This window comes from Megalobrama amblycephala, linkage group LG17 (assembly GCF_018812025.1).
Source record: "Megalobrama amblycephala isolate DHTTF-2021 linkage group LG17, ASM1881202v1, whole genome shotgun sequence".
Lineage (NCBI taxonomy): Eukaryota > Metazoa > Chordata > Actinopteri > Cypriniformes > Xenocyprididae > Megalobrama > Megalobrama amblycephala.
In genome coordinates, this window is record NC_063060.1 from 5,743,954 (window position 1) to 5,762,203 (window position 18,250).

Below are 18,250 nucleotides of genomic sequence, written 5' to 3' on the forward strand. Positions count from 1 at the left end.
TAAAAACAACCCTTTTTTTTTTTTTTTGGATAATGATTGTTCTAGAGTAGGGGTTGAGTGAAAAACCTAGGCCTATACAGTAGTTCACAAAAGGTTTTTTACATAATTGCGAATATTTAATGAACGATTTGATTGACAGCAGTGGTTCCTAAGGCAAATTTATTCAGTATGAGGAGATCTAGCAAATGATATTTATATTGTTTATATGTGTAAAACATACAAACACCACGTGATTACAGTGGCATAAAACTCGTTTAGCGTCACCTAGTGTCCGATTTCTTTCAAAATTCTCGAATAGTTGAACATGCCCACCAAGTTTCGTTCCGATCGGCCTCTGTTAACCTTGTCTAATAGGTGCTCAAATTTCATTCACAGCCATGTTTTTTCATTTATGAGTTTTAGCCATTTAAGTAAAAATGGTCTCGCTCACTTCGAATGTTTTGGCACTGAATCGGTGTCAAACTGATCGGTTGAAAAACCTAGGACTAGTTCGCAAAGTAGGTTTTGGGAAAAAAAATTCTAAATAGTGGACAAAATTCCACATTGCAAATGAAAGATATATGTTTTGTCTTCCCTGAGTCAAAGATTCCAACGGTATAAGGCACTTGAGTCTATGACAAATGGTCTAGGAGTTATGAGCAGCTTTGGGTTTTTAATCGCTGTAGCACCACCTATTGGCAAATCAGGTTCATAGTCTGTCAACCTCTCCCCAAATTGAGACCTACCATCTGGCCAAGTTTCACCCCTAATAATAATAATTTACTCACCGAGAGATTAAAAAAAATAATAATGAATAGCTAATTACAACATTACAACCTAAAAATGTAAAGCCTGTACAAATACTAGAAATCATGAAATAATGGAAATAATTGGGAATCATGTAACAAACAGAACACGTTTTATTTATCTATTATAACTTTTGTGTTGTTTTGGTCACTTGGCAGTTTCCTTTTAAAAGTCCAAAAATCACATGTGTGATGTTCTTTTTTAATATGATGACATTATGTCTTGCTGCCAGCCAATCGCTGCACTGCTGATCATGGTTTCGAGTATGTATCTGCCCTTTACAATGAACACAAAAATGCGCAGTTATCTCAGACAACTTAATCTAGATATTTTAATAAAATCCACAAATTCGTTTGAAGAACCAAATTAGCCAGAGATCAGTTATCATGATTAGAAGATCTGGCATCTGTCAAATCATCTCAAAAGTGTTGAGCGGGGTATGAAGAATGAACCCCGGTTAGTAAAGTTCAGGAAAACAAACAATCCAAAACAGGTAAGTCCACAGGCAAGTATTTACACAGGGAATAGGTCCAGAAATCAAGTACAAGTACAAAAATAAATAAACTTTATTAAGGAAATTATATTTTAAATTTACTATTAAAAATAAAAAAGAATACACAATGCAACTATTTGTAAGTTACGCTAGATTCATTATAGTCAAGGTCAGTGCCAGAGAATTTTGAACACAGGTGCTGAAGGGGCGCTAGGTCATTGACAGGGGGAGCTGGGCAATTACTTGTAAATATGTGCAAAAATGCTTTATTTTTTATATAATAAAATAAATATGAGGAAAACACACCCTCTCACCCACATTTTTAACATATTATTTGACTGCACAATTTAAATACAGTGTTTTTTAATAGTCAGACGTTCACAGAAGAAGCATTTCGGAATTTCAGTCAATTGCAATATGACAACAAAAAACACTGGGATATATTTAGTTGATATTTAAAGTCTCAAACCAGCCTTCGCTCTCTATGAACGATGGCCAAATGTGCCGAGCTGCTGTTTCGGACAGCCCCACAGTTGCTTATACACTATATTGCCAAAAGTATTGGGACACCCCTCCAAATCATTGAATTCAGGTGTTCCAATGGCATTCCATGGCCACAGGTGTATAAAATAAAGCACCTAGGCATGCAGACTGCTTCTACAAACATTTGTGAAAGAATGGGTCACTCTCAGGAGCTCAGTGAATTCAAGCGTGGTACCGTGATAGGTTACCATCTGTACAATAAGTCCATTCGTGAAATTTCCTCACTACTAAATATTCCACGGTCAACTGTTAGTGGTATCATAACAAAGAGGAAGCAATTGGGAACAACAGCAACTCAGACACGTAAAATCACAAAACGAGGTCAGCACATGCTGAGGCTCACAGTGCGCAGAAGTCGCCAACTTTCTGCAGTGTCAATAGCTACAGACCTCCAAACTTGGTGTGGCCTTCAGATTAGCTCAAGAACAGTGTGTAGAGAGCTTCATGGAATGGGTTTCCATGTCTGAGCAGCTGCATTCAAGCCTTACATCACCAAGTGCAATGCAAAGCGTTGGATGCAGTGGTGTAAAGCAGGAGCCACTGGACTCTAGAGGGGTGGAGACGTGCTCTCTGGAGTGACGAATCACACTTCTCTGTCTGGCAATCCAATGGATGAGTCTGGGTTTGGTGGTTGCCAGGAGAACGGTACTTGCCTGACTGCATTGTGCCAAGTGTAAAGTTTGGTGGAGGGGGATTATGGTGTGGGGTTGTTTTTCAGGGGTTGGGCTTGACCCTTAGTTCCAGTGAAAGGAACTCTTAATGCTTCAGCATACCAAGACATTTTGGACAAAATTTTATGCTCCCAACTTTGCGGGAACAATTTGGGGATGGCCCCTTCCTGTTCCACATGGATGAACGATATATATTTATTAAATATAACACACAACCTGTATATAATTGCTGAAAATATTTGTGAGGGAGCTATGGGGGTGCTTTGGTCTTTCTTGGGGGTACTGAAGGACCTGCTAGCCCCTCCCTAGCGCTGCCCATGATTATAGTTATTGACAGAACTTCTCAAAACTTTTCAATTGTTTCCAATAAATTAGTATATTATATAATGTTATATTCATGAAGTTTAAATAATGGCTATAATTACTACTTCACAGGTTCTCAAAACAATATAGCAAATTACTTAATATTCCCTGCATCTGTTTTAAAATTTTAAATAGGGACATTCATTCTGCCTATTACATTCATTATCTGAATTGGCCATGCAGTTGATCTCCTGATGAAACAACTTTTCATCTCCCCCTTTTTTCCAGCTTATTTTGCTGTCATTTTCTAGTCCCATGCTCTTCAGCTTTTTACTTATCTGAAAAATAAGCAAGAAATAATCAAATAAAACTTGAAAAATCATGCTACACCAATAGGCTACATATCATACTACATAACAATTATGATGATGATATGAGTGGTGCTGGATTGCTGGTTGATTATAAGGTAATTATGTATTTTAAGACATTTTTTGGCAGACACAAACCTCATTGTGACAGACACGTCAGGTTCCACCTGACTCCTTTACCCACGCACCCAATCACCGGAGTACTGATCACCGCCACCTGCAACTCATTATCACCATGATCACCTCACTACTTAAGCCCCACACTCACACACACACATTGTCCGGTCTCGTTCGTTATACACAAGTTGTATGCTTACCTCAAGGACTCCCAAAATGATACTTACCTGTCTCCATACTCTCCATCGTCTCCATCGTCTACTGGTCTCCTCGTGTCTCTACCTACCTGTGTGTGTGAGTGTTCCCATCTGCCAGCTCCAACGCCTTCATCTGCAACATAAACAAAGGACAGTATTACCTCTCTTTCATCTCCAAGTTCATCTTATCCATCATTGCATTTACCTGTTGCTCTGCTGATTGTCTCAATAAAACCCCAAACTGCTTCTACATCTGTCTCCGGTGTCTATACTGTAACAGAAGACCGGACCAAAACAGCTTACAATCAGCATGAGCCGTCAAGACCCTTTCCAGGAGCTCGTGGATGCAGTTCGGCGAGCACTCACTCCTCAACCACCGTCACCATCACCAGCACCAGCCACCGCTGCTGCCACCGCCGCCACAGTCACCTCTACTTCGCCGGCATTCACCGCCAGTCCCATGGCCAAACCGGCGCCCTACTCAGGATCGGCGGAGGATTGCAGCGGATTCCTCCTTCAGTGTGAGCTGGTCCTGGAGATACAGCCGCACCTCTACCCCACCGATACGGCGAAAATAGCGTTCATTATTTCCCAACTGCAAGGTAAGGCCCTACAATGGGCAGATTCGCTCTGGACTCAAAATGGATCAGTTGTCAAATCCTACACGGCATTCGTTACCCACTTCAGAGAAGTCTTCGGAAAACCTTTGGCAGATTCTTCAACTGGTGAGAAATTGTATAATTTAAAACAAGGAAATAAGACTGTTAATGATTATGCCTTGCAGTTCAGAACGCTCGCCGCAACCAGCGGATGGAATGAACAAGCCCTCATCACTACCTTTCGACAAGGTCTGGAGCCTAACGTGCGGCTGCATCTCGCTGCATACGAGGACTCCATAGGACTTGAAAGATTCATCCAACTCGCCATCCGCGTGGGTTCTCGTATGCAGTCGTGTCTCCTCGAGCACCAGGGCCAGTCACAGACAACACCTCTCCTCCGTCGGTCCGAACCCGTCAGCTCCCCAGAACCAGCCCCCGAGCCCATGCAAGTGGATAACTCCCGTTTGTCATCCACAGAAAGACAGAGAAGGCTGACCCTGAATCTATGCTTATACTGTGGATCTCCTGGGCATGTCATCTCCACATGCCCAACCCGTCCTCCTCGACCTGTGGTGAGTGCTATCATTCCCTCTATCCAAAAGATGAAACCACTCACTACTGTAGTAAACCTTACTGCTGCTAATGCTTCCATTCCAGTGGTGGCGCTCCTCGATTCAGGGTCAGCAGGAAATTTCATCTCCGGCGCCCTCTGTCGACACCTCGGGATTAAGACCTCGCCTTCTCCGATTAACTACCAGGTCCACTCTATCACGGGCAAACCCCTGAGCCGCAAGATGATTCGACGCGTCACTGGACCCCTTCAACTGCACGTGGGTATCTTCCACACCGAATCCATCCATCTGCTGGTTCTGGAGGAATCCACCGCTGACGTGGTTCTAGGGCGCCCGTGGCTGGAACTCCACAATCCCAACATCTCATGGCGCACGGGCGAAGTCCTGAAGTGGGGCGACCACTGTTTCCCTGGCTGTTTTCCAGAACTTCCCATTCCAAGATCTCCTCTCTCAACAAGTCTCTCCATCAACGCTACCTCCATCGAAAGCCCCATGGAAAAACGCTCCGTCGAAGTTCCACCCGACTACGCCCCCTTCAGTGACGTCTTCTGCCCGCAACGCGCCTCCAAACTTCCTCCACACCGGCCATGGGACTGTGCCATCGATCTGTTACCGGGTGAACCAGTGCCCAGGGGACGCATATACCCCCTGTCAGTACCGGAGGAGAAGGCCATGGAGGAATACATCAAAGAGGCCCTTAATCAAGGATACATCCGCCCGTCTACTTCCCCTGCTGCTTCAAGCTTCTTCTTCGTGGCCAAGAAGGACGGAGGCTTGAGGCCTTGCATTGATTACCGCTCATTAAACAAGATTACAGTCAAATTCCGGTATCCACTTCCCCTCGTCCCAGCGGCCCTGGAACATCTCCGCGGTGCCACTGTGTTCACCAAGCTGGACCTCCGCAGCGCGTACAACCTCATCCGGATACGCGAGGGGGACGAGTGGAAGACCGCCTTCGTCACGCCCACCGGCCACTATGAATACCTAGTTATGCCGTATGGCCTGGTCAACGCCCCCTCCGTATTCCAGGACTTTATCCATGAGGTGCTCCGGGAGTTCCTCCACAAGTTCGTTCTCGTGTATATTGATGACATCCTCATCTACTCCCGGAGCTTGGCCGAACATCGCCACCACGTTGCGGAGGTCCTCAAGCGCTTACGGCAGTTCCATCTCTTCCTAAAAGCAGAGAAGTGCTCGTTCCATCAGCCCTCAATTCACTTCCTAGGATATGTGATTGACCACAGTGGCATCCGGATGGACGAGGGGAAGGTCTCTGCCATCCAGAACTGGCCCACTCCAAGTACCATAAAAGAACTCCGACGTTTCCTCGGATTTTCCAATTTCTACCGCCGATTCATCAAGAATTACAGCACCATAGTCAGTCCACTCACCAACCTCCTCCGGAAGCAGCCCAAGTCTCTGTCCTGGTCCCAGCCTGCCACAGAAGCTTTTGAGTCGCTCAAGAAGGCCTTCACCACCGCTCCCCTCCTCGTCCACCCCAATCCAGACCTACCATTCGTCGTGGAGGTGGACGCCTCCACCACCGGAGTGGGAGCGGTACTATCGCAGCAGCAGGGGAACCCAAGTAGGCTCCATCCATGCGCCTTCTTCTCCCGTAAGCTCAACCCGGCGGAGGTAAACTATGATATCGGGGATCGCGAACTCCTGGCTGTCAAGCTCGCCCTTGAAGAGTGGAGGCATTGGTTGGAGGGGGCAAACCACCCATTCCAAGTTCTAACCGACCATAAGAACCTCGAGTATCTGAAAGCTGCCAAGCGACTCAACCCTCGTCAAGCCCGGTGGGCGATGTTCTTCTCACGATTCAACTTCACAATTTCATACCGCCCTGGTGTCAAGAATATTAAAGCCGATGCTCTCTCACGTCTCCACGCCCCCGAGGAAAAGAACGACGAACCTGAACCTATCCTGCCTGAAACCCTCTTCGTGAGCCCCATCGAATGGTCAGAAGAGACCTTACCCTCCTCCAATGCCTCCTCACGCACTCCGCCGGGTTGCCCCCAAGGCTTACGCTACATCACCCGGACACGACGCACTCCACTCCTGCACTCCGTTCACTCATCACTTGGCACTGGTCACCCGGGGGTCAATGAGACCCTCTCGCTGCTTAAACAGCGCTTCTGGTGGCCCAACATGGCCAGAGACGTCAGAAGGTACGTGCAGGGCTGCAGGGAGTGCGCCATCTCCAAGAGCCCACGCCATCTACCAACCGGCAAGCTCAATCCTCTGCCCGTTCCTGAGAGACCCTGGTCACACCTGGGAGTGGATTTCGTCACGGATCTCCCAGAGTCTGATGGTCACACCTGCATTCTGGTCGTCGTGGACCGTTTCTCCAAAGCCTGCCGTCTAATACCCCTGGAAGGTCTACCGACTGCCATGGCCACAGAGGAATTAATGTTCAACCATGTCTTTCGTCACTATGGAATCCCCGAAGATATAGTCTCTGACAGAGGACCTCAATTCGTCTCTCGAGTCTGGAAGGCGTTCTTCTCCCTCCTGGGTGTGACCGTCAGCCTATCGTCTGGATACCATCCTCAGTCGAACGGGCAGACGGAACGGAAGATCCAGGAGATCGGCCGCTTCCTGCGTACCTTCTGTCACGGCCACCAGAACTCCTGGAACCAGTACCTGGGTTGGGCCGAGTACGCCCAGAACTCCCTCCGTCAAGCCACTACTGGATTAACACCTTTCCAATGCGTACTCGGTTTCCAACCCCCACTGTTCCCTGGGACGGGGAACCCTCCAACGTTCCTGCAGTTGACTACTGGTTCCGGGAGAGCGAGAGGGTATGGGACTCAGCTCACCACCAGCTGCAGAGAGCCCTGCGCAGGCACAAGATGACAGCCGACCTTCGGCGCTCCCAAGCTCCAACCTACCAACCGGGGCAGAAGGTCTGGCTGTCCACCAGAGACATCAGGATGCGCCTGCCCTGCAAGAAGCTGAGTCCCCGCTTCATTGGCCCGTTCACCATCCTTCGACAGATCAACCCCGTCACCTACAGACTACAACTCCCTGCACAGTACAAAAAAATTCATCCCACTTTCCACGTGTCACTATTGAAACCTCACCACCCTTCTGTTCTTCCTTCCACAGAACCTGACGTGGCAGCCGCCGAGCCCCCCCTTCCACTCATCCTGGACGATGGAACTGCTTACGTGGTGCGAGAGATCCTGGACTCCCGGCGCCGTGGTGGTCTCTTAGAATACCTGGTGGATTGGGAAGGCTATGGCCCCGAGGAACGCTCATGGGTCCCCAAGAATGATATCCTTGATCCTACTCTGTTACAGACTTTCCACACCAACCACCCAGACAGACCTGCCCCACGACCTCGAGGACGACCACCACGACGTCGGGGTCCTCGGCCCTCAGGAGCGGGCCGTGGGAGGGGGGGTACTGTCACAGACACGTCAGGTTCCACCTCACTCCTTTACCCACGCACCCAATCACCGGAGTACTGATCACCGCCACCTGCAACTCATTATCACCATGATCACCTCACTACTTAAGCCCCACACTCACACACACACATTGTCCGGTCTCGTTCGTTATACACAAGTTGTATGCTTACCTCAAGGACTCCCAAAACGATACTTACCTGTCTCCATACTCTCCATCGTCTCCATCGTCTACTGGTCTCCTCGTGTCTCTACCTACCTGTGTGTGTGAGTGTTCCCGTCTGCCAGCTCCAACGCCTTCATCTGCAACATAAACAAAGGACAGTATTACCTCTCTTTCATCTCCAAGTTCATCTTATCCATCATTGCATTTACCTGTTGCTCTGCTGATTGTCTCAATAAAACCCCAAACTGCTTCTACATCTGTCTCCGGTGTCTATACTGTAACACTCATTCAGAATGTCAGTCTGTAGTGAAGGATTGTTCCGTGTGCATTTATCATTACAGGACAATTTCAGTCTGACAGTCTGTGTTCTGATTAATTTGGCATCTAGAGAAATACAGTCATACAGTCAATCTCAACATAGAAGATACACCAACAAAGGACAACATATCACAGTTGTTTGTAAAATCTGTTTCAAGACTTTTTGTTTGAATAATTTGATTCTGTTAACTGGGGAAACTCACCTCTATAGCAAATAAAAGGATGCTTTAGATCACAGCTTTCATGAGCCCATTTCCCATAATCGGTTGTTGACATGCAGACACAGTCAGATCCTGAATTCTGGGATGGTTGACCTGCTGCCCAGTTTCTAAAGAAACGGCTCCATTTGTCAGACCATTCCCAAGAGTCCAGGAACAGACCAAACCAGATATGGTGTCCAGCTAACAGAACATTAGTTATCTGGTTATTTTCCTCAGAGTTGTGGATGGAGGGCAGATCTGTGTAATACTCTCTGCAGTAGCTTTGAGCATCACTCCAGGTTTTATTGCTCTGCACCATGATGTATCTATTATTTTCTAATGAGAGATGCAAAAAAATAAAAAATTCAGTTTACAGCTCTTCGTTCCGGGTTAAAAGGCATAATAATAAATTTAAAAGAATGGGAAACTCACCATTTTGGCACACAAAATATTGTAGAGAGTCACATGCTGCCATATGCCAAACCCCAGAATAAGTAGACACGCAGTCTCCATTTCCATGCGGCTGTGAAGAAGCCCAGTTAAAATAGTGAGAAGTCATGTCTTCTCCATTAGACCAAGCCCAGCGTGTCTGTGTCGCTCTCTTCAGTCCAATCCACACTGATCCGTTGTATCCAGCATCCACTATATTTACCAGCCTGTTCACATCATCCATGTTGTCTACAGTAGCCAGGTCAGTGTACTTCTCTCTGCAGTAACTCTGAGCCTCTGGCCATGACATTCTTACATTTATATAGTGGTACTGACGAGAAAGAGCAGAACTGCTCCAGAAGAGCCCTGTTAAAATCAACATGTTAAACCATCTATACATATACACATCATCATAAATACAGCTTATAAATGACCACACCAACCTGACAGCAGAAGCAGCACAAACAGACTCCCGTCCATGACTACTCACACAGATCCTCTCTGCTGTACAGTATATGTGTGCTGCTGTTTTAGGAAAATAAGAGGAACTGAAAGATGATTAAACAAGTCATTGATAAGGGGGGTGGTGAACACTGCATGTACTGTGCACATGCTTTGAGAGGTAGATTACAAATTTTCTTAAACATTAGACAGTGTGCTGTGGGCTTTGCAAGCTTGGAGCTGGTAACTGGAAGGTTGCTGCCTTGATCTTCATAGACTGCAAGCCTAGAAGAAGCACACTTAAGAATACTTTTAAACTTTATTAGCACATAAGTAAAGACAAGTATGTAATTTTGTAACACAACTTAAAATGATTGGAATCGCAAGGACTTACAAGTTTTGTATAAATGTGAAAGAGGAACCTGATGATTCAAATGATATGTTTTATAATTTAGCATGTCAATATAACTGCAATTTTTAACCATATGTACATTTTTATTTTTTCTGTGATTTTTTTTTTTTTTTTTGGCCTGTTAAGACATTACATGTGATTTCACAAAAAATATTTAAGGTAATTATCACAAGAATGTTTTTTCATTTAAAACTATAGAGCATTAATAAATAAAACCTGTAACACATAATTATTACACCTATTATTTTATTACTATTAATATAGCTATTGACAAAGAACAACATTCATGAAAAAAAATGTCACAATCAATTTCAATGAATAGTGTATATTAGATTATATTTTATACATATATTATCCAATAATATGGCCATTATATTATTAATATTAATATATTATACAATATGGCCATTCATGTTAACAAACTTGTGGATTGACTCAGGTGTGTTCTAATTAGGGAGACATTCAAAATGTGCAGTGTTTGGGAGTAACATGATGCTCTAAAATGATACTCCGCGCTTCACAAACTGGTGCAATTTGTGGTCATCTGGTGGTGAAAGGATGAATAACACCTAACCAGTGTTGATACAACCTGACCCACCTGGGTACATCCGATTTCAAAAACTTAGATAAAAATGACTGAAAATATATTATAGATGGGCTAAGAATAATAATAGCAAAAACGACTACAACAGTTACAAAAAAAAAAAAATATATATATATATAGCTGCAAGCAGCGATGGCGGGCCCAAGCCCGGTTGCACCGCCAACACGGTGGCTTCAGGGCAACTGTGCACAGCGGGCAATAGGCATTTAAAACCTCCCTGAACTATCGTTTGTGCACCATTCTTATGCTCCAAAAGCATGCTTTCATTAAATTTCAATATGTGTGGTATAAAAAATTATAAAATTAATAAATAGAGCCAAATCACAGAACCTGCAAAGACGATTTTAATATCAGTCTCAGGTAATAGTAAGGTACATATCTAAATTTTCTGCTCACTTATGCAAGTTTATTTTAAACAGCCACTTTTATAAAATCAAGTGAAATTGACTTAAATAGTGATTTTTTAATAAATTTGAATTATATCAATAAATAATTTAAAGGCATGCGTTGTACATGATGTTTGCAAAAACAGCACATGACTTTCTATAACACCCATGTTGAGAAAACACACACTCTCCTTTGTAAAAACAAAACAAAACAAAACAAAGATTTAAGTGTTGTATGAATCAGAACATGAAATCACAGGTGTTGGTAATAATAACTGTAACTCAAATGACATTTTTTGTAAAGTAGTCACGTCCAAATAGTGATATAATGTCATGGTTCAATTTCAAATGAGTGTGAAGTTATCATTTGCAGATAAATATTTCTATAAGTTCATAAAAAATACACACACACACACACACACAGGTTTGTATTGCTGTCTTTGTGAGGACATTGCATAGACTTCTATTGATTTTAAATCGGGTCAATGATATTTTCTATCACCTAACCCGACCCCTACTCCTAAAGGCCGCGGTATACTTCAAACAATGTTCTTTTTCGTTCTCATTTAGGAGTAAAACGAAGTTTGAAATGCTTGACCAGCGATATACTGTAAACGAACATCTGATGCCGCCCACACTGCTGAGAGCGACGATTAGATAAATATGTAAATATGTGCCGTGCACTTTCTTCTCGGTAACAAAATAAACACAACAAAAATGGGAAAACAGCAAGCATTAATTATAGTAAGCATAAGAAAAGCGTCTGATCATAACAGCATGGGAATGTTAGCACGAGCTCTGCAAAGTAGCACTCCAGTCACGTCACGTCTTCATATAGCACTTTATTCAATAGATTGCTTAAAATCAAGCAGTTTTACAGTATCAAACATGAAAAACAGTGTTAGTGCCTCATTTTTTTTTACAAGCACAACTTTTTGTACTATAAAGCGGATATCCAGTTTATTCATATTTTCACATCAGTTCATTCTTCGATTTTGTTTGAAGTATACCGGGGCCTTAAACCTACCCATCACAGAAACATGTAACCATCACTAGATTTAAATAAAAACATATTTTGGCTGATTTATAAGCCTTTTAAAATAGTGAGGACCAGTCAAATGTCCTCACTAGTGGGTTGTGAAAGTATTCCACAAAATAAGTGAGGACATTTGGTCCTCACAAGTATAGTCAAAACTAATACAGAGAGGGACACAGACAGAGACCCTCACACACACACACACACACACACACACACACACACACACACACACACACACACACACACACACACACAGTAAGAGTCAGACTGAGAGAATGAGGGGGAGGAGGAAGTGAGGGGGAGAGGGGTGCCACAGAGAGAGGGAGAGGGTGAAAAAAATCCACATTCAAACCAAAATATTGGACTTCCTGTTGGTCAGAGCTAATGACTGTAAATTAGAAAGTTGTCCGGCTTAATGAGAACAATATGTGTATCGAGTTTGGTGACTGTAGGTAAAACTAACCCCCCACTTTTTTCAAAAGGTGGCGCTATAGAGGCCCTCCTTCCTGCCCGTTTCTGAGGCTCTGCCCATGTCTACTGGATGACAATCCTGACATATGAGTCGAGTTTCATGCAATTTGAAGCATGCTAAGTGTCTCAAACCCATCCAAAACAAATATTGAAGTTTGATCTGTTGCTATGGCAACAGTGTTTGAAAAATATTAAAAATCTTTTTACAGGTCTTCATTTGTTATGTCTTGACATTATTCTAATGAAGTTTGAAGCAAATTGGGTAAAAATTTGAGGGTGATCTTAAAGCATTTTGAAAGTAACACACTTCCTGCTGCCAGTTGATGGCCCTATAACTTTGACTCACAATAGTCACATTCATGTGATCGGCTTCCTACAATGAGCACACAGCTGAAGTTTCATAAACATCAAGCAATGTATGCAGAGGTTATAACACATTTCCTGTTTCCCTTTTCTCCCCATAAATTCGTTGCCTCACCACGGCCAAACCGTTCGAGATATCCAAAAAAATCGGCAAGCAATTTTACATCCTCAGTCCTGTCTTGACTTCATTCTGACTGAGTTTGGTTGTGATCGGATTAATCGCCTAGGAGGAGTATATCAAATTCCAGAGCATGCGTTTTTCAAACAACCCATAATAGCTGACTTCCTGTTGAGCTGGCATATAACTTAGAGCATGAAAGTTGTTCGGCCCGATGAGGTCTATATGAGTACAGAGTTTCATAAAAATACATGCAAGCGTGTTTGATATATGGACCAAGTTTTGGACACCATTCAAGGGGGTGCTGTCGAGCCCCCCTGCCACGCCTGGGTCCCATCAAGAGTTTTTGAGCATGTTAAGGCCCCCCAAAAAGCCCCGGATGACGGAAAAAAATAATTCTCCTTAGAAAAACAAAAGGGCCCTGCGCCTGAGTGGCTTGGGCCCTAAAAACATAAAACGTGTATGTGCATATTAGTCACTTTCACAATTGTAACAAGCGCAAGACATGAACATGTGAATAAATCTTTATACATATTATCTATCATGTATGTGATAGATAGATAGAGAGAGAGAGAGAGAGAGAGAGAGTAATTTTCATGAAAGAGTAACTATTCCAGTACTAATAATTTAAGTTGAATTCTTTGGTTGATCTTTAGTTTTACAAAGTAAATTTTATTTTGAACACATATAACATCAGAAGAGAGATAGAGATTTGTCTATTCCTCCAGTGCTGATGAATTCTATTTTTTACATATAGCATATTAAAGCTACTTAAATCTGCACAAAAAATATAATTTCAAATTATGAAACATCTAGGCATCACATAAAAATGGAAATAATATGCACAGGTTGATTTCTGCCAATCAAATTTCTTTCAGATTAATTGCAAGAAAGATATCATCATACTTTCATCCCTTATTTCTGCACTCTAGATCCTGTATAAAGTTCTCTATACTTTTACAAAAAATATCACCTTTCAAAACTATATATTTACTATAGATATTATATAAATTGACACTTCATGTTTTAAAGTGCCCCTATTATGTTTTTTTTTTTTTTTTTTAAATATACCTTTCATAAGAAAGAATCAACTCTGAAAAGCCTAAACGAGTTGTGAGGAATTCAAATTCCCACATTCTCACTGCATTACAGCTACACATCACTGGGTAACACATTTGCATAATGCCCTCCTATGTTCTCCTACCTGCAAATGACTTGACCCACTATCAAGCTCTGTAGCTTTTTCATGTGGTTTTTGTTTTATTTTCACTTCTGAGTGATGAGGCTGCAAAGAATCAGTGGTTAAAATTCTACAATCCCAATCTTTTGTCATGTACCCATGTTTGTTGTGGAGTTCAGTGCAGGTTTCACTTTGAATTGTGTCCATTAAAGCAGACTGTCTGTTGTTCTTTCTACTTTGAGTAATGATAAAGAATGGAGCAAACTTTGATGTTGCATCAGTCATTCACCTTAGTGCTAATGCATACGCTGTTATTGTTTATTGATACAGTTAATGATACAGTTCCCGCATGTACACTGCAATAAATTAAACCACAACCACATTGAAAAATGTGGTGATGTACAATGCAGTTGCAGCTCATGGGTTTTAAAATAGAGGAGGCACACTATGTTGTAAATTGGCTACCGGAGCTGATAAGCGGCCACTAGAGTCATTGTTGAAGCGTCCCAGAAGCGGCTCGCCACGCCGCTTCGCTAGATAGGGGCCTCGTCTATTTTTGACGGACGCTGCATCCAAGACGCGCAGCTCAAATACAAAATAAAGTCAAAATAATCACCCTGTGAAAACTCCCGCTCATATTTCACATCACTAGGAGGCCAGAAACTGATGACAAGAGATTCAAAGTTGAAAAACTTGAAATTTCTTTGTTCTTGTTGTCCATAACTGGACTTTTTAGTGTATTAACTTCGTTTGTATGCTACAGCAAAATAAAGTATGGCATATCAATAAACACAATCAAACCAGACAAAATATAACCATTTAGCCATTAAAAACACGAAAAAAATCAATGAATAAAACATCAGATAGGCAAATCTTGTGGTCTCGCGAATCCAGCCGCTTCGCTTCTGAAATGCTTCTGGTGTGAGTTGACACCGCTCAGAAGATGGAACAAAACCTTGCCGGAGCCGTAACGCAACGCAGACGCGTGAAGTGTAAACGAGGCTTCAGCCAAAAAAGCGTAGCGGCTAATGCTAACGCTCCGCCCCTGGCGGTGTGCAGGGAAGGGGATCAGAGGCTGTTTTTTGAATAGATGTCAATGGATGAGAGGCTTCACTATGCTGATTAAACAGCTTTTGTGAGGAAAAAACTAATCATTTAATTAATCAACAGCCTGTTTGCTAATCTTCAGCATGTTTTACACTAAACAGTACTTTTGTTGGGAACTATATGTAGATTTTAGCTTGATAAAAATTTATTTTTTTAACAGAAGGCAGACTAGGGAATGTTGCAACTGATGTCACTGCCATTACATGATAGGCTGAGAGGTGCCACATGTGATTAAGTTAGCTGTTACGCTTTCTCCAATGGTAAGAGATACAGACCCTCTCATCGCCGTCTAATATACAATCTCTGGGCTAGCCTCCTCTGCGATGTACCTTTTCTCCTAAGCACTGAATGTAAAACACTCGCTGGTGATTGCCTAATTTTTTACCAACTAAGGCACAAGACGAGCTCCGCTCATGTGCCTCCACCTCCCTTTCTCTATTCCCTGTGCTTGTACTGACATCGGCAGATTCGGCATGTTTGTAAAAGAACAGCGGTGCTTTTGATATCAGTAACATGTTATGATATACAGAGGTGAAATTATAAACAAAAATACACATTCTGAGACATGAAATGAAATGAATAACTGGGAATTTTATTAACATTAGGGTAAATTATCCGCCTACCCTGACGAGCCACCACTTGTGCAATGTATATTATGAGAAAATTAAAGTGTTTTTTGACCTCTGATGTACATAAACCTGTTGTAGACCTCCAAAACAAAATTAGGTAACTTTAAAAAAAAAGCATAATAGGGGCACTTTAAATAACTGATAATTCTGCTAAAACTACTTCACAATTCCTTAAAGCAATCTACTGTTACTAAAAATAAAAACCCCTCTATATTCTATATATATATCTATATATTACTCTATATTCGTTTTGAATTTTGATATAAAGGCCTAAATAAAAGATTACTTCTTATTACATTTATTATTGGAACTCGCAGTACGGTTGATCTCCTGATGAAACACCTCTCCACCTTCCCCTTTTCTCCAGCTTATTTTGCTGTCACTTTCCAGCCCCATGCTCTTCAGCTTTTCACTTATCTGGAGAAGACCAGGAAAAAAAAAAAAATCAAAATCAAACCTAATAACAGCAACAATATGTGATATGAGAGGTGCCTGCCAGTTCAGACATCAAGAGCACAATGATGTTGTGGTTGGCTGTCATGGTGCTATTATGCTTTCAAAATTTGACATTGAAACTAAACAGTTTTTACGGCAGAGACAAACCTCATTCAGGATGGCAGTCTGTATGGAAGGATCATTCAATGTGTATTTTCCATTACAGGACAATTTCAGTTTGACGATCTGTTTCAACTTGCCATCTTTTAGAGAAATACAGAGTTAAAGTCATTCTCAATATAGAAGATACACCAATAAATGAAAACATGAAAACATGCAATCCTCTTGTTTGAATCATTTGATTCTGTTAACTGTGGAAACTCACCTCCATGGCAGATAAAAGGATGCTTTAGATCACAGCTTTCATGAGCCCATTTCCCAGAATTGATTCTTGACATGCTGACACAATCAGATCCTGAACTCTGGGATGGTTGACCTTCCGCCCAGTTTCTAAAGAAGAGGCTCCATTTGTCAGACCATTCCCAAGAGTCCTGGAACAGACCAATCCAGACGTGATCTACAGAACTTAGAATCTTAGTTATCTGGTTATGATCCTCTGAGTTGTGGATGGAGGGCAGATCTATGTGATTCTCTCTGCAGATGCTCTGAGCATCACTCCAAGTTTTACCGGCATATGCCATGAGGTATCCATTATTTTCTTTTGAGAGATGCAAAAAAAGAATCAGTTCATAGCTCTTCTTTCCCAGTTAAACTGCTCAATAATAAATTTGAAAAGAAAGGGAACTCACCCGTGTAGCACGTAAAATATAGGGAAGAGCTACAATCCATATCAACCCAGAACCCTTTATAATAAGATACACAAGATGCAATCCCATTTGGCTCTCCTGAAGCCCAGTTAGAGTATGGAGAAGATTTGTTTTCTCCATTAGACCAAGCCCAGCGTGTCTGTGTCCCTCTCTTCAGTCCAATCCACACTGATCCGCTGTATCCAGCATCCACTATATTTACCAGCCTGTTCACATCATCCATGTTGTCTACAGTAGCCAGGTCAGTATACTTCTCTCTGCAGTAACTCTGAGCCTCTGGCCACGACATTCTTACATTTATATAGTGGTACTGACGAGATAGAGCAGAACTGCTCCAGAAGAGCCCTGTTAAAATCAACATGTTGAACCATCTATATGTGTACACATCATCATAAATACAGATTACAAATGACTACACCAACCTGACAGCAGCAGCAGCACAAACAGACTCCCGTCCATGACTGCTCACACAGATCCTCTCTGCTCGATTCTAAGAGATGATCAAACACACATTTTCTGTGTCACAGTCATGTAAGGAGGGAATTCAACCCATGTATTGCGAATTTATTGTGACTTTATATACTTCATGTCAAGAAATGCACCCTGAATATAGTAAATGAAACAACTTGCCAAACCATTTGAATTATATTCATTACTTCTTCTTGTAACACTTTCTGCATTTTATTCTTCAACCTTTAATTATTGTACCAATTACATTAAGTCTTGTAAAGGTACTATTTTAAAATCTGCATAGTCTAAAACTGGTCCATACAGTCTTTGAAGAACATAACCCTTGATGAAACTGGTACATTCTCAGTCTAGTAAGATCTAATCTGCTGGAACATACTGGATTAAAGGCACTTTTATCCAAAGTGACCTACTGTACATTTTAATCAGTGCATACATTCTCTGGGAATCAAACCATTGTTGTATAGTGACATGCTCTACTTTTTGAGCTACAGGAATACACAGAGTTACTGTTCTTGAATATTGCTGGTTCTTATTACAACTTGCTTGTGATGTTTATCATTCATAAGTCATTTTGGATAAAAGTATGGAATAA

At 42.2% G+C, this 18,250-nt stretch overlaps 2 protein-coding genes across 2 annotated transcripts; both read right to left on the bottom strand.

Moving 5' to 3' along the window:
- Positions 1-9,085: 9,085 nt before the first annotated feature.
- LOC125251566 (L-selectin-like) lies at positions 9,086-10,028 on the bottom strand. The gene is made up of 2 exons (XM_048164603.1): positions 9,619-10,028; positions 9,086-9,541 (listed from the first exon to the last, which is right to left on the bottom strand). The coding sequence occupies exons 1-2, from the start codon at positions 9,653-9,655 to the stop codon at positions 9,117-9,119; spliced, it is 462 nt and encodes a 153-aa protein (XP_048020560.1). The 5' UTR covers positions 9,656-10,028; the 3' UTR covers positions 9,086-9,116.
- Positions 10,029-15,513: 5,485 nt separating this feature from the next.
- Positions 15,514-17,476, bottom strand: LOC125250896 (macrophage mannose receptor 1-like). The gene is made up of 4 exons (XM_048163705.1): positions 17,170-17,476; positions 16,746-17,078; positions 16,529-16,623; positions 15,514-16,342 (listed from the first exon to the last, which is right to left on the bottom strand). The coding sequence occupies exons 1-4, from the start codon at positions 17,474-17,476 to the stop codon at positions 16,208-16,210; spliced, it is 870 nt and encodes a 289-aa protein (XP_048019662.1). The 3' UTR covers positions 15,514-16,207.
- Positions 17,477-18,250: the final 774 nt, after the last annotated feature.

Coding starts and splice junctions, on each gene's coding strand:
- LOC125250896 (XM_048163705.1), bottom strand. CDS start 17,476: ATGTCGTGGCCAGAGGCTCAGAGTTACTGCAGAGAGAAGTATACTGAC. Junction 16,624..16,745: donor TCCTTTTATCTGCCATGGAG/GTGAGTTTCCAC, acceptor TTTCTCTAAAAG/ATGGCAAGTTGAAACAGATC. Junction 16,343..16,528: donor AGACTGCCATCCTGAATGAG/GTTTGTCTCTGC, acceptor GGTCTTCTCCAG/ATAAGTGAAAAGCTGAAGAG.
- LOC125251566 (XM_048164603.1), bottom strand. CDS start 9,655: ATGGACGGGAGTCTGTTTGTGCTGCTTCTGCTGTCAG. Junction 9,542..9,618: donor TGTGCTGCTTCTGCTGTCAG/GTTGGTGTGGTC, acceptor TGATTTTAACAG/GGCTCTTCTGGAGCAGTTCT.